The sequence below is a fragment of the Vanellus vanellus genome, assembly GCF_965231255.1.
Source record: "Vanellus vanellus genome assembly, chromosome: 2".
Taxonomy (NCBI): Eukaryota; Metazoa; Chordata; class Aves; order Charadriiformes; family Charadriidae; genus Vanellus; species Vanellus vanellus.
The window spans coordinates 46,187,643-46,208,374 of record NC_138906.1 but is presented as its reverse complement, the minus strand read 5'-3'; the positions used below and the strand labels follow the sequence as shown (position 1 = coordinate 46,208,374).

General features: G+C 45.8%; 1 protein-coding gene across 2 annotated transcripts in view; it reads right to left on the bottom strand.

Moving 5' to 3' along the window:
* Positions 1–3,952: 3,952 nt before the first annotated feature.
* Positions 3,953–20,732, bottom strand: part of TGFBR2 (transforming growth factor beta receptor 2) — a 66,441-nt gene continuing 49,661 nt past the window's right edge. The window contains exons 5-8 of one of the 2 annotated variants that reach the window (XR_014270554.1): positions 18,129–18,270; positions 10,003–10,130; positions 5,584–6,487; positions 3,953–5,089 (exon numbers count right to left, since the gene is read on the bottom strand). Coding sequence is in view for 1 of the 2 variants with exons in the window: in XM_082499341.1 (XP_082355467.1) it covers positions 6,308–6,487; positions 10,003–10,130; positions 18,129–18,270 (450 nt within the window). In the remaining variant the exon portion in view is untranslated. Of the gene's footprint in view, positions 6,488–10,002; positions 10,131–18,128; positions 18,271–20,732 lie in introns of both variants that reach the window. The other variant, XM_082499341.1, reaches the window with a different exon arrangement.

The window sequence follows — 20,732 nt, the reverse complement described above, 5'->3', positions numbered from 1 at the left end:
TCTGGGGACCCTCATGCAGCCACTCAGGCTGTAGCAGAAAACCAGTGAGCCTGGCCTGCGACCTGCCTGCCATCTCCGTACAAGCTGGTTAGAAGCAGGTTTGATGTGTTTGTCTTTTGGGTTTTTCTTCCTCTGCCTCGCTTCTGCCCTAAATAAGCAAAGTGACAGTGTATTAAACAGATATATGCAATGGGTTTATTTGGGCACTGTTTCCAGGGAAGGGCAGATCCTTGCAGTCAGGACAGTCCCTGTCGAGGAGAGGAGGCAGCCGGAGGGAGAGGGACGCAGGAAGAAGGGCACAGCTCCGGCCTGAGCAGAGGTGATGGTGAGGTGCCCTTCGGGAGGTCGTACAGGGCTGAGCTCAACACTTAAACCCCACTATTTGATGCAGGTCTTGTTCTGCAACACAAATACCGCGTGTTGCTTTCATGAGAGAAAGACCAGCGCCCCGATGCAAAACCAGAGGCAGGAGGGAGGGCACTGTGCAGCCCCCCATCAGGCACCTGAAGGTGCCTGGGAGGAGAAGAGCAGCAGAGGTGGAAAGGTGGTGGCCTGGGCTTGAAGCCACGGATGAAAAATGAGAGTGGAGTGAATCGCTTTTTGTTTCTTCTTCCACCGAAAAGCCTTGCTGCAGCGGAGGAGGAAGCGGGGGCGGGGGGGGGAGCGTTTTCAGCTGCGAGTGGTCCTGTGTGGACACACACGCAGTGGGTAACCTGGGAAGAAATGCCAGGGCGCTTTGCCCTACCTGCTTTCACGTGGCAGCACGTTTGCAAACCGGACATTTCAGCAGTGGGCATTTAATCTTGCCGACTTGATCAGGTGGCCATTTTATTTTTCAAGAATTTAGCTACATAAACGCAACTGTCTGAAGAGATTGGTCTGTCACTATTATAACTGAGCAAATCACTCACAGCAAAAAATTTATGAGCTGCCTTTTGCCTTTGCCTCTTCATGAGGTGATTAAATGGTGCTCAAAGCATTCATTAGGCAAGAGTTTTAAATCTATTTCCTGGGCTCGATCCTCCCAGGAGCCTCACAGTTTGGCCGTATTTCACAAAACCTCTGACTTTGTCCTCAGCTTTCCATCCGTGAGAAAGGCCTTTCAGCTGCTGGAGGTCAAAAAATAGGTGAGAGCTGCCAATAGGTCAAGGCACTGTGAGGAAACAGGGGCCGGAGAGCCGGGCTGGGACACCATGGGCTCAGGCCAACTGGGTCTTGTGGGTCACACTGGGAAATGTAACCCAGTAGGACGCAGGTGCCTGGCAAAACCCCACCAAAATCCTCCAGTGAGGTGCATCACTTATACCAGCCCAGGCTGAGACTGGAATTTTTGGCACACCCTGGCATGAGCCTTCTGGAAACACATGTGGTATGCACCCACTTGCATGAATGTTTGCCAAGAAATAAGTAGCGTAAGCACAGCCAAACTACATTCGGGAACAACAAGCAGACAGTCTGGAACAGAACTCGCTCCATCTTCTTTGTGGCCAGAGGGAAAAATTGCCATAGGCAGCGTTTTATTAAAAACATAATGCCAAAAAAAAAAAAAGCAAGCAAGAGAGAGTGAGAGAGAGAGACAGAGCTAGGGATCAGGAAATAAATTAATCCGTGTTCCCCTGGAAGAGAAGAAAGCCCTTGGGTCCCAGCACAGCTGGCTTGACAAGAGGACAATATTGCAGGTGCTCTACATGTGGCTCAGTTTTTTTATTTCCAGAAGCATTCAGAATAACGATGTCTTAATGCCTTTCTTTTTCCTTCCCTCCACCCCTCAGGAGCCGGGTCATGATTTTTTCTTCTTTTATAGTTCATGTCTATTCCGGTGGCAGTTGAGAATAGCCTAGAAGGGAGTGAAATCCCAATTATGCTGGGAACTGTATGAACTGGTAACACGAAGGCACTCTGCGCTGAGAAGTTTTGCCATCCAGTTTAGACCATTGCTAGGTTCAGTAGTAAAACCAGGGATTGCCTTCTGCATTGCACAGCTGGAGCCTCCTTGCTGTGTATCTTGGTGATAAAATGGTGATTGACATGTTAATAAAGAGCTGCTCACAGAAGGGTGTTGAATACCGTAGTTGAATGCCGTATACAGGGTAGGAAAGGTGGGCAAAAGCCTTTGTTGAAAAAATATTAGAAGGATATAGTGTACTTTATTTCAAGAATATTGTGTGCTTCGTTTCAGGACTGAAAGGTCTCTGGAATTTGCCTGCTGCAATTTCTTAACATGCTTTTTGTATTTCTTTTTGCAACGCTTGTTTGCCTTGTTATGCCAAAAGGCCTTTGCCTTTGAGCCAGCATAAACAGAATGTCAGGGCTTGAAGATCTCTGCCAATATGCGGCCAGTGGTGGGGACTGGTGAGGGGTGGCCACTGCCATCAGTGTGCCACCAAACGCTGGGGCTGACCACAGTGATGCTGGGCTCGCCTAGGGTTCGGCAGGGTGCTGCTGGAAACCACAGAGGTGTGGGCAGCGAGGCTTTGCATGCCTGTAGAGAAGCCAAGAGCTGTTCTCTATCTGGCCTTCGCTGAAGGAACAGCAGAGAAGCGAAGGCTGCACTCTTAAGGCTCGCTGGGGAGGGGGGAAGCTGTCGAGCATCCCACCATCCCTCAATGTCAGGGCAACTACAGCAAGGCTGGTGCTGGCAGTGCCACCTTGCAGCTGGCGGGGGTCCTGTCCTGACCCATCCCCACTGCATCCTCGGCAGCGGCGCTGCAGCACGGCTCCCTGCAGGGGCCTCCGTGCTGTCCCCAGGCAGCTGGTTTCAGCTGGCTGCGGAGCATCTTCATCCTGCAGCTTGATTTATAGTCTGGAGATATGGGGCAGAGGGTAGCTGGCTTAAAGGAAGAGCTGGTCACCTGCAGCTGCCTGCCTAGAGGGGGACACCTGGGCAAGGCCTGCTTCACAAAGCCCCCGTTTGCCAGTTTGAGGTTAGATATGGCCGTTGTGCTCTGCACCACACCTGACATCGGCTCTGTGTGTTGCTCTGTTTGGAGCACCAGGTGCCCGGAGAGGCTGTGAAATCATTAGTGTTGGACATACATACTCAAAATTCAGCGAGGTCTTGAGCAACCTGCTCTAAGCTGCCTGTTTTGAACAGGAGCCTGGACCAGATGAGCAGAGCGCCTGGACTGGAGGTCCCTGCCAGCCTCAGTTATTCTGCAGTTCTGCTTGACTGAATGAATGAAGACCCCAGGGTGCCTGTTTGGGGAGTCCCCATTTGAAGGTTCAGAAGCAGATATTCAGCACAGACAAGCTTGAGCTCTGGTGGAGGTTTTGGCACCAAAATACGTTCCCTGAAAAAAAATGGTGATGATTGGAGAGTCTCAGATGCCTACATCAGGCACTGGTGGACTGCATCCTGTGTAAAAACCGAAGTGGCACTCAAGGTGGGGAGGGGGGAGAGGGCGGTATCTCGCTCTTTGTTTATGTGGTGCTTGTGTTCTGCACATCTTCCATGGGAGCTTAAAAAGGTGAAAGCTCCAAGTGGAAGGCAGTAGCTGTAAGGCACAAGCACATTAATCACACGCTTCTCAGTGACACAGATTTAGTGGGCTGTCTTCTGGCTCACTTTAATACCAGCACCAAACCGGCTGAGGTTTTAACTAAGGCCTTATCTGCACTGAGAATTGAGCAACCTAAAAGTAGGAGAGCGTCAGCTGTGAACCCTCTTCTCCCTCCCCTCCCCTGAGACTAGTGAAGGTTTTACAGCACAGGGGCTAACGGGCCACCAAGTTTGGGTATCTGCTAGTGCTGTTCTGCTGAAGGGCAGGATGGAGACTGGGGAAAGTAGTCATCAGGAAAGCAGGACACATGCAAAGGCCACGGGACACACTGAGCATGACACTCACGCCTCTGGTGGGGAGGAACGGGCCTGAATCATTTTAGGATAGGGTTCATTTTAGGAAGAGCCGTCTCCCTATTGCGGACGCTCCAAAGATGAAAGACAAACTTGAGTCAGTGTTATTTTATTTGCTCCAATAAACATTTGATTTATACAAAACAAAACAAAACAGACCCCCAAATACCCCAAAACTGTTTACAAAGCAAGTTAAGTGCTTGAAACATTTGATATACAAGAGTATATATTGTTCACATTCCTATTTCATACATGATGTACAGGTGAAATATTCCTTAAAAGAATAAAAATTTTCCTTTACATGTAGTAGTGAAAAAAACAAACCAAAACAAAACAACAAACCAACCAAACAAAAAAACCCCATCAAAATGTCAGTATTGTTAGGAACTACCGGACGCCATTCCTTGACCTTCAGCGTGGATGGAGGAAGAGAAACGGGGCGCGACATTCCATGCCCCCCTCCCGCCTCCCCCCGGCGGCTCCGGGCAGCCGAGGCGGCGGCGCGTCGCTAGAGGGCAGCGGGCCCCGCCGCCGCCGCCGCCGCCAGCAGCTCCGCAGCACCGCTTCCCCGGGTTTTTTACCCCCCCAAAATAATCCCTCCCCTCTATAAAACTGGACATAGCATCCTCTGAATTCCACTGTAGTTGTTGAGGCTTTGCCACGTTCGGTTTAAATATTTCTGAGTAGTTTGGTTAAACTGAAAAAAAAAAAACCAAACAAACATACAAAAAAACCCCCAATGAATACAAACCAATTTCAAATAAAATATTTGCCACCGTAAACCTTAACTCCTATTTGAATAAGCATGATTCCTATTGGCTTACACAGCAATGTCTTCTAGAGCTATGTTTGTCTGTCAAAGGTGTTTAATAAATGGCGCCTGATACATCAGTACAGGCCTGGTTTGTACTGGCCGAATTTGTAATTTCCAAGACCCGCTTACATGCCGTGGGGAAAGAAAAAAGTGAAAAGAATCACTGCAAAACTCTTAAAGACAAAACTGTTAGCACTTTCTAAACACATTGCTGTCATTTATATAGGCCCAATGTGATGTCAACTGTCTTAAACATTCTGAAGAACTGAAAGAATGTAAGCAATGTCTGAGGGATCCTTTAGGAATAAAACATCTTTCTTGGGTTTGGGGTTTTTTTCTGTTAATTGCTGACTGGCTGAGGGCAGCCCTATATGCAAGCAGTGCCCAGGGCAGGATATGCCATTAACCTAATGCTACGGAGCCTTCCCTCACATCCAAAGTCCTCTTGCAAAAATAAGGGCACTGGCTGTCGTCTCTTACTTTTCTCTAGAAAGCATGGAACCGAGTCAGACTGTGGTGTGTCAAGCAATTAGACATGCTGTACAGGGAAAAAAAAATTGTTTGTTCTTCCCGTAACGCAATCAAGGTAAAAGGAAGGGGAAAAAAAAAATCGTACTGCCTGCACTGAGAATGCACAGCAAATATAAAACATCTGCTGGGATTATTGCTGGCCCTGGCTTGTTTTGTATGGTTTGGGGGTGGGGATGGGAGGAGGGGATACCTCATCCTGCCGCTATTTTGCAACCTGCTTGCAAGCAGCACGAATTCAAAGCAATAAACACACAACATTAATGACCTCTGTATGGAAACACAAATGGGGGGGGGGGGGGACGACGACAAAACCTCCTCGCACTCCCGTTCTGGGACACTGTGAGGACGTTGGGGTTAAGGTGAGAGGGCAAAGGCATCCCTGAACCTTCCAAAATGTGCTGCAGACAGGACCGCCTAGGTACAACTGCAAAGCCAAACTGGCCGGTCTGCTGCGAGACTGCTCCTGCAACTGGGAACTGCAGGGCCACAGCTGGGTGGTTACAGCACATGCTTTGAAAGCCATCTTCTTATCACATACTATTTCTATCTTTTTGGCAGAGCGCTTATTAGTGCACAATTGCTGGTGTCGTGCTATGCGGGCCTCCCCAGGCTCCTTCCCTAAAGGGGAGGGATCTCTAATGCACCAGTAATTTCCTGGAAGCACTTTTTTTTTGTTGGTTTTTTAAACTCTTTTTTTTTTTTCAGAGCATGGCTGTTTATAGAAATATAGAGATATATATACATACACACACACTTTTTATATATATATGTATATATATATAAAAATAGCAATTTATAGTTATATACAGGCATTAATAAAGTGCATAATGTTATTGGCTATTTTCAAATCTCATTTCCTGAGGAAGTGCTAACATACATAGCTCCTCCTACGACATGATGCCGGCAGCCAATGCTAGGGTATGACACCTACTCCCCAGCTTTTGATTCCCACGAATACATCTCCCTGTCCAGAGCCGGAGCCTAAAGGGAGTAGTGACAGCCTCAGTCCTCCAGGAAGCAAGTCAAGGCACCGATCGAGACTTCTTCCTTTGCCAAGGTGGATGCGTCTAGGAGCGACTTCCCTCTGTTTCGGAGCTCTCGGGTGCGCGCTACTTGCTGGTGGTCACGGAGCCGTCCTCGGGGATCTTCTCCTCCGAACAGCTTCTTCCTGAGAGCTTGTCGTGGTGCTTGAGCTCGCTGAAGCGCTCCGCAACGCACTGCGCCGTGAGTCGGGCCTCGGGGTCGTGGTCCCAGCACTCAATAAGAGTTTCACACACCATCTGGATGCCCTGCAGAGAGCACAGAGAGAGCAGCCGTGATGGGGGCAGTCACCACCAAAGCCCGTGGGTGTGAGGGTTTCTTTAGTGCCCTCTGAAGATTGGGGGGGGTTATTCACATGTGTCCTGGAGGTGCTTTATGGTCCCTGCTGCTATTGTCATGGGGCCATGCTTTTTTTTAACAAAGAAACCCTACTACAATATTTTCAGCACTTTGGTCGTTACTGTCATTGTTGGGCATATATTCTGATACTTTAAAACAAGAAAAAATGACGCTTTGGACTAGTGCTATAGAATCAAGTAGGGTTTGGTTTTTTTTTTAATAAATATAACCAGAATTCTTGGATAACGTGACTTCCTGCTCAAGCCATGCCTTTGCGTGCCTGAATTCTGTTTGGGTTTTTCGAACAAAATTCTGATTGCCAGCAATATCAGGCCCTACATCAGCCCTTTATGAATTCCTTGCAGACTAACTAAATCTAAGTGCAAATATGGGCCACAGTCCCACAAACACTTAAACATGTCACTCACAGATGTAACTATTTAACCTTCATTTCAATGCTGATGCACATGTTTACAGGAGCAAAAAACAGTTGCATCTTTGCAATGCATTTTATAAACATGAGGTATTTGCCAGGAAATTGTGTGCTTTGCTTTATGACACTGAAAGCCCATTAAGTAGGATTTATCTTAAACTTCTTATTTAAAAAAATAACATTTCACAACACTGCATTAATTGCATAATTTACCTAATTGGTGATGTTGACTGATGTCAATGTTAATAGCAGAACGTTATTGTCTGTATACAAATAACATTAGTTTTCTGCTGGCATTGAAATTACAAGCAGTAAATTAAATTAAATATTAAACATTAACTTGAAATCAATAGTGCAACAAATCTCATTAACTGGGGGGGGAAATTGTAATATGTAAATCCATTCCTGAATTTTATCATGATGAATAATGGGTTCATTACAAAAACATGACTGCAGAGGAAGGAAATGAATATGGAAGAGCTATTACAGTAAGAGCAACTTCTGTGGAGTTCAAAGCAGATCCTCGGCTGCTGCAAACTGTCACAGCCCGCAGAAGCCAATGCGTCACTGCATTTTAGATAGTGCAATGTGAAACACCGATGGGATTCAGATGAAGGGAATTAAATCCACCTTCATCAAATGTCCTGTGAGTGTGTTATCGGGCATCCATTTCCCTCCTTAGACTCTTAGCTGAACCCATTCGGAGCCAGGTGTGCCCATCCCAGTGACACACAAGCGCAGACATATGGTCCTCCCAGTCAGTGGGGTGCCCTGTACTGGGGGCAGACTGAGGTCTGGGTTTTACATAGGTAAGAAACCTCTGAAGTCGAATGCAGGACACCTAGGCCCACAGCTGCGACCGTTTTACTTGCTGTGTAAACCCAGAGGGGACAAAATTCACGGTGTATCTTACAGCTCTGCTCCAGTCCCTTGAGCTGCAGCCCTCCACACACTCAGGCTTGCTGCCACGACAGCAGCCATGGGTCTGCCCCGTGCCTGAGCACCACAGGGATCCCAAGCCTGGTCCTTCCCTACCCAGGCAACCCGGGCACGCCGGCACACCTACGCCTGCCGCTACAACTGGCTGTGCATGAAATAGGCTCCTGGACACTTCTCTCCAAGGCCTAACCAGCGGTATTGCCCGTTTCTGCTGCCCCGTAATGCAGTGCCCCACTGCAAGGTCCGCAGGAGTAGCCCTGTCCCGAACGTAGACAAGTTTCTGGGCCACCTAACACTGCCTCAGGCCTGCTTTAAGTGCCGATGACTTTTACTTTTAGGGGCCTTCATCAGCTTCTATTACGTGTACATCATCTAACACTTCCCAAATGCAGAACAGAAATACTTGCTGACCACTTCTGCCTTTGCATTAGCATATGCAGTGTCTTTCTTTCATATCCAGCAACAGATTGGTACTAAGATTTCCTTTGGCTCTTGAGAAAACCCTGATTATCCTCAAGTTTGCTGACCACAGATCTTCCTGTTGTTCCTCTGTTTCCCTAAGCAGTTCTCCACCCTTCTTTACTTTATTTTTTTTCATGTGTGAGACCATTTCTTTTGAATATCCCGAGAAATGTTTTCGCACTGTTCCTAATTCTAAGCATTTTCTACTATTTAATTTTTTTTCTCCCAAATGATCTGGCTCAGGATTCTTTTCTACTTTGCTAATTGGACTCTAGTTCTAAAGTACCACATATGTATTACCAGTTTGGACTTCATTTTGCCTTTGTGGAAAGCAAACAACTGCAGTCAACTCATGATCCCCTTTGCTAGCTCATCCACAATTTTTATAAAATTTCTGCAACGAGTTCTTTTCTATAAAGATAAGCATCAGTATAATCTCTCCTTCCCAGCTCAACTTGTCATTTAGAAGACAGTTGTATCTATCACTCCTAAAAACATCAAGGGCTTTTTAGTCCTGGTAATACCCGATATCCAGGCATCCCTCAAAATACAGCTTTCTTCCCCAGTTAAAGGCCCCTCCTCAATAACCCTACTCATCACAGATGACTATATAAGAAGCAAGTCCCTGTGGTCCAGGAAGGGGCTGCACTCTGCTGTAGTCATCAGGCGGCAGATGTGTTCTTGGTTGGAAAGATGATGGATTTTGGCCACTCACTTGGTCTTTCTTAAGTAGGTGTTAGACTATGATTTTAACATCTCAACTGGAATGAAAAAGGGAATGTTACATTGCTCCTGACGGAAATACTAGCTGATCTTGTTTGCCGGGACTTGTAGAAATGTTCACGATGCTGTCCTTTCGTCTGTAAAGACGACTCAATATATTTCATCGACAAGCGGAACTACCAAGCCTCACTTCTTCTCTGATATGATTCTCATTTCATCTCTACTGATAAAACAGCTCAGAGCAAAGGTGAAGAAATTCATGCCTTTGGCTTGTTTCCATTCAGTTTCATCTACTGTCGCTTAGTAAGTGCAACCATGGTGTCCGTGAATGGGGAAAGCTGACAGAGTGCTTCACGACATGCAAGGGAAATGGACTGCTAATGCGCAACCTGAATAAAAACAGACTGGCTTGCTGAAGACTCATTTCCTATTTTCTTAAAGCTGTCAACAGCTGGGATACAACTATGACTGGTGTCCATGATAAAGTACTGAGATTTGTTTTCTCTGCTGAAGGGGCCCATGTGCGAAGTTGTTCTCTTTGACCTTTCAGAGCCTGCACACAGTATGCTTTAAGGCTCTAATTATTCTGTGGCTGCCTAGATGATTGTCGGATCTCAGGTTTCCAATTGTTTTTTTTAGATCACTTTTAGATTACACTGGTGGGCAGCAGAAATCTCAGGGCTTTAGGGTAGGCACGGTGCAGAGCGCTGTGGTGTCTGAACCACGGCAGCACCGGTGTCACCATGTGACAGAGCTCTAATCCGGGCAAAAGAGAGGTCCAGCCTGTCGGGCAGGACACTGAGTTAAGGCTCAGGCTTCAGGCAGTGTATAGTGCAGGTCCCAGCTGCTCACATGTGGTGCTCTTACCTGATGGTTAAGCCAGGAGCTGGGGATCTCGGGTCGCCCTCTGTCTCTTAGGACATTGTCCTTCATGCTTTCCACGCAGGGGTGTTCTCGCACTTTAGAGCCGAACGGGGGCTCATACTCTTTCACTTCTGCCAAGAGAATAAGCAAACACAAGGGTATTCAGCTGGGCTGCGCTGGTGCCAAGTGAGAAGGGAGCTGGCTGTTCTCTGGAGGAGTAGGAGCTACTCATTAGCTGCTCAGTGCCACTGTTCTGCTTGACCAGCTCCAAACAAAGCAAAGCCAGTTGGCATTTTCAAAAATGTTTCAAATGCGTTTCTCCCACATGCCCTCTCCCTCCCCTTTTCTTTCCTAGCCAACTAAACGATTTTCATTTAAACCCTTTAGTCCATAATCATATTAGCAACAGTCAGAGCAGCAGAGTAACCGATAATGGTTTGTGAGCCTTTCAATCTGTGCTGAGGCAAAACACACAGGAGCTTCAAGGTGAGTTTTGCTTGAGCCAAGCTTGCAAGAACTGGTCGCCCTTAGGTCCCCTGTAGGCCACACACATTTACCAGGTGAAATATAAACTGCCATCTATCTAGGTCATGATAGATGTTAGTGTGCCAGATTGCTAGGAGGAAACAGTTGCTTGAAAAGGACAAAGATACAGTAAGGAGCAGTGCTGGAAGCTGCCATGCTGCCCTTGTTTATTACTGAGCCGCGTTCCTTTGTAGAAAGTAGTAGTCTGCTCTTATTTTAGGCTTCTTTCCCAAAATGGGTCAGTTTTGGCCCATGATGTGAGGGGCACAGCTTCCTGAAGGGGCTGCTGCCATTCTAGTTTTTGATTGCATGTTGCATATTTTCTTTGCTTTTCTTTGGAGAGAGAAAGGAAGAGGCAGACATATGGGACCTTTGGAGAAAACTCAAGAAATCTCTGAGAGCGGAAATATTATAGTAGATGCTGACACAGTGTAGAAAATGCTGTGGTTTCTTTGGGAACAGATGGAGACTTTACTCACAGGCCTAATGACTTGCTAGTATTAGATAAAGATTTATGAAGTTGGCCTGTTCTGCTGCCTCTTATTTCTTTCTAGGAATTAATTGAGGGCAAGAAAAACTGAAGTGTAATCTACAAGGCAGTCTGAAGAATGCATGTGAGTGCCCAGAAGATGTGTGAAGAGAGATGAACGAGACGGGAGACACAGTAGTATTGCGTAATGTTACAACTAAAGTTCAAATGCAGTGTCCAGTGCTGCTCACTCCTCTCAAGGGCCATTTTACAGTATAAAGAAGCTCCGAGAAGGGTGATAACAATGATTAAAGGCCTAGAAAAAATGGGAAGAACCTCTAAAGCTTGGCTTTGTTTACTTTGGAGAGAAAGGTAAGAGGTCATATGATAAAATATTGAAAATAACTAATGATCAAGATAACACAGGTCAGATCCTTCTGTCATGTCTCATGATAAAAACAAGATAGTATTGAACATTAATAAAAGGTGGAATTTTCTCCAAAACCTTAGAGTCAGGCTGTAGATCTCGCGTCTACGTGATGGCCACGAGATGAAGAATTTATCAGGCTACAGAAAAAGAATTTCTAATGCTTAAAAATAACAGCCAGGTTATGATAATAAACATTTTGGAAGGGATCATAGAATCATAGAATGGTTTAGGTTGGAAAGGACCTTGAAGATCATCGAGTTCCAACCCCCCTGCCATAGGCAGGGACACCTCCCACTAGACCAGGTTGCCCAAGGCCACGTCCAGCCTGGCCTTGAACACCTCCAGGGATGGGGCCTCAACAACCTCTCTAGGCAACCTGTTCCAGTGCCTTACCACCCTCAAAGTGAAAAATTTCTTCCTAATGTTTAATCTAAACCTGCCTTCTTCCAGTTTAAAGCCATTCCCCCTTGTCCTATCTAATACTAAAATATTAATTATATTAATATTAAGGATATTAAACCTTGTGCTTTAAATGTTCAGCGTTTAGAGATCCAGCTGCAAACAACTGCGTGTGCAGTGCAGCAGATGACCCCACAGATGCCTCCTACAGAGCTCTCCTTCCTTCTCCTGAACCATCCGGTGCCGGTGCCGGCTCCACACAATGCTCTGGAGAGTGGCTATAGTCCTGAAACACAACTCCTGTCTTCTCATATGTAAATGACTTTCTTTAAGACTCAAGGGCCAAAGTCTGCTTTGCTGTCTTTCCTCTGCAAGAAGGCATACCAGTTTCACCCACATTAATCTGAGTTAGAGATTACTCAGCCAAAGTAAATTTACAAGACTAGCCCTAGAAGTTAATTGGGAAGTTGCCATCCTGCTGGTCAGACCTGGATTACTATGCAGCGGATGCACAATGATTACAAAGCAGATACCTCTACTTCCAAAGTTAACCAAAATATTAAAGTTTGCTGGGGAAATTTAAATAGCATGACTTAAACGGCCGTTTCCTACACCATCTCCATCAGTCATGGTTTGATTGTGGTAGTGGTCATGAGCACCAGCCAAGGCTCTGAGATTTTTTTGCAGTATGAGTCAGAGGAGTCCAAATGTCCAAGAGAGGGGCGCCGGTGCTGCGGTCCTGACCTGTTCCCTCTTGATAAGCTTAATCTGAAGGCCATTCATGTTCATGGGACGGTTCAAGTCAGGGAAGGGAAAGCCTTCCTGCAGAATTGATAGGTTTGTAATACATTTTCCCTGTATGACAAATTCTTTCTATGCTATGATCATTCCCTTTCCAAATATAAAGATTGAATAGGTTTTTCAGGTTTGGGTTTTTTTTTTGTTTTGTTTGTTTGTTTTTGTTTTGTTTTTGTTTTGTTTGTTTGTTTTTAATGGCAAAGAAAGAGAAATTGAGGCCAGATGCCAATTCACTGTACTGACTTTATAGTAATACAGTTGTGCCATCCCTCAGATTGAAAAGCATGCAGCATTTTCTTGCTATTTATTATCTTGCTTCTCTTTCCCTTACAAAGAAAAGCCCACTGAATCCTCTCACAGTAAATCATCCTTATGCTGTGGAATCTCAGGTGTCAGACACATTTTGCAGTAATAGCTAGGGTTATTCATGGATCATGTTGACGTGCTACAGTAGATGTAACAGATGTCAATTCGAGGTAGGTTAAGATGTTTGTGCCCAGCTGCTTTTGCATGGCTGTATACAGGTGCTGAATCTATTTTTCATGCCTTATGTGTTTCTTTTGATGGTTTTTAGACCAGTCAGGCACTAAAAGTGACAACTGGCTGAAGTACCATAAATACCTCAGGAACCATGAACTACAGCACCTTTACCGTTCAGTAATGGCAGAGTTCTTTCAACTTTAACCTCCAGCATTTAATCTTTATGGTTGTGAGCTACCTTGCACTAATAATCACTGTACCTCTGGTTTCCTTTGACACTGGCCCGGCCATAGCTCTCAAAAAGGCTGGGACTCAATTTTTAGCCCTAAGCACAGACACTACTGAAAATCTATTTGTTGTGCCTGATGAATGCTTTGGAAAATTTGGCCATGGGTTCCTCATGAAAAATACACCTTGCTCATATGATCTTTTTCTACTCTAAGCTCTTTTCAGCAAGATTTTCTTCCTTTGGGTCAGAACAACATACCCACAAACCCTGTTGACACTCCCTCATGGGATCTGTCTTACTGATTTCTGTGGGACAACTTCTCATGCTGGAAGATGAAAGCTCATTTGTAGAATCAGAGCAGGAGTGAGGTGAAAGAAGGACAGCAAAAATCAACTGTGAAGCATAGTCCAAAGCAGTGGGAACTTCGAGGTCCTTTTGAAATGCCACTCCCTTTAGAATTTACAAGGGGAGAGCCACAGAAGGCATAAATCAATTGATGGGGGAGCTACTGTTACAGCTCATGCACACATACACACCTGTGTCTTTCTTCATGCTAGAGGAATTTGGGTGGTGGACCTATTTAGTTGTTGCACAAAATGCATAAAGCAGAAGCTCAAAAGCCATTTTATGGCCAAGTTTACGAAGTTGTCTAGCGCTTACTTCATATTTTCCCTAGGTTTCTCCATTCCAACCCTTCAGAATACGGATGCTAGCTGGGAAGGGTGAGGGTGTGTTGGGATGGGTGAACTCTGCAGTTTCCCTTGTACAGACGTGTTTTAAGTGACTTCGCATGTGATGACCAAAGACACAGACACCCTTCCAAAGGTTTGGGGGTGCATGAGCTCTGCCATCAGTGTATGGTTACAGGCTGCTTAGTCACTGTGTGCTGGATCCTGAGGTGGGAAAGTAGAGGAACACAGAGCACATCAGCACCCAACACAGAGTATAGTGCAGCGATCTTATCTACTGCTACCCGGGCTTGTTGAAGGACAGCACTTGTTGTCCATGTAGTACTGTGGTGACACTTAGAGAATTTCTAGGACATGAGCTACTGTCATGGGGTGACGCTGCACTGTGTGGATGTACCAGCTCAGGGTTATATGCCACCACAAGGCAGTGCAGTCCAGGCGTGCCCTAATTGGGCTCTGCTCCACAGAAGGAGAGGTTTAAATCAGGCCCCAGCTGCAGCCACCTCAGGGCCCAATGTGCAGGCACAGCTCCACCATAAAGGCTATCAAAATGCTCCCTGCTGCCAGAAACTGTCACCTCCTCCACGTCAGTATGATGAAAGCTGAGCATTTTACCAGGTACAGGATGCACAAATGTTTAGTTACCAAACTGTGGCTCTTGGCTGACTCTTCCCGGGTAAGCATAAGATTATTCAGTGATTTTAGTCACATTAAACACAGCTCTGGTAAAGCAAGGCTGCCATTTCGAACAAACTGATGCTATACCGAAGCCAGCCACCACTCCAGGCAGTACAATACTGCAAGAGCAACGTCGCCATTTTCTGAGGGCTTTCTCTTCTCCCTCTTCACCGACCCTGTGTATCCAGAAGCTCCCTTTCCTCTCCTTCTCCCTTGTCACCCCCAACAGTCCCCCACCCATAGCAGCTCCGATACAAAACAGATGGTTTTCTTTTCTTTCTAGGAGGCTGTCAGAGAAATTACACTTGCCTCAGTCACCAAAGCTGTGTCGCTCTGAAAGCAAGTGGTTGAGATGAAAATTATATTTCTTGCAACGTGCAGCATCTGGTGCACAGCTGTTGCGCTGAATGAAATACCAAGTTAACGGCAGCATGGAGCAGTTGAAGTTCTCCCCAAAGCAGTATTGCTGAGTTTCTAAATATGCCTCTTAAATTATACTCTGGTGAAAAATCAGTCAAACTCGATCTTTGCCTCTGTCTCCCTTTCCCTCGTGCCCCATTTCTGCTTCTCCGTATTTAGCACAACAAAGTAACAATGAACAGCATGGCCTTTCTCGAAAGCCGATCCCCACCTGCTTATTTACTACGGCGGCTTCACAGTATGGATTACGCTGCCGGGTATTTTTGTTTAAATGTCTGCTGACTGAAAAGGCCTGGCATAGCATGGAGGCCGTGTTTGACAAAACTACTGTAGTGAAAGGACCTGCCTCCATCACCTCCCACACTCACCGAACACCTGCGCGCTGACAAATGAATCCTGAGAGCTCTCTTTGTAAAAGAAATAAGTCACCATACCTTTAGGTGGCTGAACGGCAATTAGCCCCCCCCCCCATGCTTCCCTCCCTAATTAAAGTTGCTAATGGTGCTGCCTCAGCTTAGACTGCCACTCCTGCCCTCTAAACTGCCACAGGTTTCTCTAGGGACAGGGAGCTGAGACCACAGTCAAGCCTGCCCTGCAAAGGCAATGCCTGCATCTTTTGGGCTCCTTTGGGAAGGCTGGCCGCAATCAGGTCACCCTACTCCAGCTTATATGGGAGGTCATTTCCCCCAGTGTCCAACAGTTTAGGAAAAAAAGAGGGGTTTGCGTGAGGTGAGGCAGATCCTCGGGAAGGCTACGAGGAGAGGAGGGAGTCTCACGAGTGACAGATGGAGAGAGAAAGCAGAGGGGGAGCTGTAGCCATGAATCACCGTAAGGATATTTCACCAGCTGGTTGCAAAGATAGCTAGACTGCACGAACCAGGGGAAAATCTAAGAAGGAAACGAGAGAAATCGTGCAATGCTGCTGCAGCTCAGTACCAGGGACGAGTTAAGGGAGCTACATCCTGGGAGTTGCATTTAACTGGTCTGGATGAAGACACTAAGCCCAAGTTCCACGCCCTACAGATCTGCCCAAGTACTCCTGTGGTTTTGCTGGGGACTTCAACCCCTGGAAAGACGACTGAAATAGGGAAACGAAATTCAAGAAATGTGTTTCTGGGGATGAGGATGACTGAGGGATGAAACGAATAGGGGAAATCAGGATGTGGGCGGGTGTTAAGCTCCACCTTGAAAGCAAAGGGGATGCTGGGCCAGAGAAATCTTTCCTTTTCCTGAAATGACTTCAGTTCTTCCTCTTGAGGTTATAATGGGTCACTCTCTTCTAGCTAAACATGCTGGTGATTTTCCTTCCTTATGAAACTCCCTTTATATCCTCTTTTAGGCAGTTGCCTTCTGAGAACAGCAGCAATAAGGTTTGCTCCTGCCACAATCTCCATTTCACTGTACTCAGCAAATATGAACAGGAAGGGGCTTGGGCATCACCAAAGATAAAAGACTCCACAGTGAGCAGCTCATATTTATATTAATAAGGTGAGTTCCTAAATGCAAGAAACAGAGAGAGCTCAAGAGACAGGGCAAAGATCCTTTTTCTCGGGTTTTAAATCTCCTCAGCCACATTTACAAAGTGCTAATGAAAGGCTGAGGTTGTGCCAATGCATTTCGAAACAGGCATGACCACGACAGTTAAACGTGGATAGGTTTGCCTTGGAATATGCCAGACTGAGGTTCAGTTCCTGAAGCACCAAAGCCCTTTTCCCTGAAATGTTTGACTAGAAAATATTTTTTTTTTTTTCATGCTTTTATGCTAGCACTAGCTGTTTGCACACATACTGGCTTTGTAGCTTTCCCGGCAGGGTGCAAACAGGGGCAAATCTGTTGCCCACAGTCCAGCCCACCCAGCAAGACTAAATGCTGGTCAGACACAGGAGGAGACTGAGGTGGAGGCATTCCTCCCGCCTGCACATGGACACTGTGATGCAGCCACACAACTACTGTGCAGAGTGGCTTCACAGACCTTCACGGACACCCTTGTGGTACCCCACAAATGTTAGCAGAGAAACAAGGAGCAGCTATGCACATGTCCCCATGGGACATTGGTTTCCCTCCTGTACACTGTGTTCCCCACACTGTAGTGCTCTAGTCTGCAAGTTTGTCCTGTCTCTGTGGCAGCCCTTTGAGATGCAACCATGCCAAGTCCGCTGAAAAGGAAGCCTCTGAGGTTTTGGAAGAAGGGTAACAAATCAAATCATAGCCGCATATCTACTATAATATCCACATTAGTGTTACCTTTGACAGCCCCACTCTTTAGACTGCCTGTGAGAGTCCTGGACTGTGCAGCAGTTTTTGTTAGAATGAATGTTAGGTAATACCAGCAGACTGAAGAATTTTATATGTAACTTAGTCTCATTTTAGTCCCTGAAGTAAGGTGAAAATCTTCAAACATAGCAATATGTAATGCAGATATCTCAACAGCAACTTTTCTGATTTCTAGCACATACCAGTGCTGCACACTGGGAATTCTGGGGCAGCTTTAGGCAAAGCAGAAATGGAGATTTTGTTTCAGTGAACAAACTCAGAATATGAACAAGCACAGCAAAGATTCCCGGAGCTGTTCTGATAGTCAGTTCCAATCATTTTTATTTTGTTACTGCACTTCGTACAACAAACATCCCTTGATTTCTCATATGAATGACCTCTTGCAACATCAAAAAAATGATGAAGAGCAGCTGGGGATTTTGGGAAAGCAGCAACGTTTCTGTATCACTATGACGGCTCTTACTGAAATGATCAATTAGTAAATGTGACACTTAACTGGCCCTCATTAGGTTTCAGAATTAACATTCCATGAAAGTAAATGGGAGGCAGTTATCACTTCTTGGTCTGAGTATTTCAAATTTTCTTATGTTTCCAATCATTCTGGGTGACGTCAACCAGACTGAGTCAATCCATGGTTACTCAAGATGTTACAGGAAAAAACAGGCATTAATTATCTTTAAAAGTGGTCTACCTAACAGCAAACACACTTTTAGAGAGAAGAAAACCGATGGCACTTACCTCCAACACCGTTACAGCGAGATGTCATTTCCCAGAGGACCAAAGCCATAGAGTACACATCTGTTTGTTTGAAGGACTCCACATTCTCCAGGTTCATCCTGGATTCCAGAACCTCAGGGGCCATGTACCTTGCTGTGCCAACCTACAGAAGAGGAGACAGGGGAGAGCTCAGGAGCTGCAATTGTAATTCATGTTTTGGATTCTCCTGTGATTTAACTTCAGCTTTCACAGAAACGATGCCATTTGACATGTATCCAAAAATTCAGGCCATACTTGGCACAGGTCATACTTTCTTCTGCCAGGGGAATCTGGCATTGTCCCGACTACCAACTTACTCGCACCTCCCTTGGTAAATTAAAAAAAAAAAAAAAAAAGCAGCCCTTTTTAGTTCCTTAAGCAAATAATTTTGACATTAACAAGCTTTCTCGCTCTTTGGCTGTTCACAGATAAACTCTGTCCTTTGGGCCCGAAGCAATTGCTGCTGACCCGGTGCCTTTCAGACGAGCACGAAACACACTGTATTCTTTTGCGCTGCATATTACAGTGTTAGCTGTTTCTTTTCATGGTAGGCTTAAAAGGAAAGTGCTAAGTGCAGGCCTGGCAGAAGAAAGCAAATACACAAATACTGAATGCAGAAGCACACACTTGAATCAAACCCAAAAATCGTCCCCTTTGTTTGAAAAACCGTTCTCGTAAACTTTATTCATACCGAGCAATTTTCAGCAATGATTTTAGCAGCTTTGCTGAGATCTAGATTATGACCTTGCATTACAGAAAACAAAGTTTAAGTGGCTGGTTTTATCACAAGAAAGGTTTTAAGGAAGAATTTTTGGGTCACTCAACAGTTGCTCTCAAATGACAAACTCTTCACTGGGTAGGTACAAAAAATTTACCCCCCTTGAAAAACTGCAAACACAATACATCTTTGATCAGGCAAAGACAGTTTCAAATTGGAGACTGGTTAATCACAGAGATGAAAAAGCATAAGTGGGTGATGCAGTAGGACCTGTGATTCAAATGAGCTATTTGTAGACTCCACTACAGCAATCACTCCAGAGCCCAGCAGCAAGCACGACTGCAAAAGATCATTTCAGTTACTGAGTCTGCAATTGCAGGCAGCCACATAGTAAATGTACAGTCCCCGAGAAAGCCCTACAACACCCGTTTTACAAGCTTCTATAAACACATCTTATCACCCCAGGCTCAAGGCAAATGGGAAGAAGGGCCACAAAAAGTGCAATGCACCATAAGGAGACAGCAGGAAAGATCAAGGACATCGCTTTGTCATAGGATCCCGCAACAGCAGAGAATTTCTGTGCCAAAAATATCCACATGGTTGTAGGATCAAAGTCTTTATAAAGAGAGAACAGAAAAAAAAAAAACCAACCCTGTGCCATCAGTCCCAAAGTTAAATTCCCTATTACGTGGACTCTGTGATGAATTTAAGGCCAAGCATGTGAGCAACAGCCATACACTGAACAGACACTTGGGACAATCATGTCTCAGCACCACTGAGTTGACCAGCATCTCCCTCCCCTACAGAACATGAATGTATGGGAACTCTGCAGCAGAGGCTGTTCCTATCTCCCATCTGTTCCCCAACGTGCAACTTCTGTTGGCGTGCAGAGATGCAGTTAGAAAACAAAAGCTCAGCTTGAATTGAAATTGGCCAGAGATGTAAAAAACTACAAAAAGGGTTCTTCAGGTACATAAATAACAAGCAGAAACAGAAGGAAAATGTTGGCCTACTGTTAAACGGGAGAGGTGAAATAGTCACCAACAATGCTGAAAAGGCAGAGGTGTCAATACTTTCTTCACTTCTGTCGTTGCCAGCATAGTCGGGCCCCAGGCCTTGGGAACAAAAATCCAGGTGGATGCAAACACAGACCCACCACCAGTGAAGGAAGAGTTGGTATACAAACCATTACAGGAGCTTGATCCCTACAAATCGATGGGCCCTGACAATATCCACCTGAGGGTGTTAAGAGACCTGGCTGACATCGTTGCGAGGTGGCCCTCCAGTCTTTGAGAAGTTGTGGAGATCTTCCAGAAGACTGAAAGAAGGCTAATGTCACCGCCATCTACATGAAGGGCTTAAAGGAGGATCCAGGAAATTATAGGCCCATCAGTCTTACTTCAGCCCCTGGGAAAGTTATAGAATGACTCCTTCTGGGGACTATCACAAGTCAAATGAAGCACATGGTTGGGAAAAGACAGCACAGATTCACCTAGGGCAAATTGTGCTTGACAAGCCTCATTGCCTTCTATGACAAAGTAACCTGATCAGTTGATGAGGGGTGAGCAGTGGACGTTGTCTACCTGGATTTCTCCAAGGCTTTCGACATGGTTCCCCACAGCCTCCTCCTAGAGAAACTGATGTGTTCCGATCAGTTCCGAGTAGTCTGTGTGGTGGGTGGGGAACTGGCTGACAGGCTGCACCCGGAGGGTGGTGGTAAGTAGCTCCTTTTCAAACTGACCACCTCTCACAAGTGGGGTCCCCCAGGGATTGATACAGGGCCCAATACTGTTTATTATCTTCATAAGTGATCTGGATGATGGGACCAAGTGCACCCTGGTGAAGCTTGCTGATGACACCAAAATGGG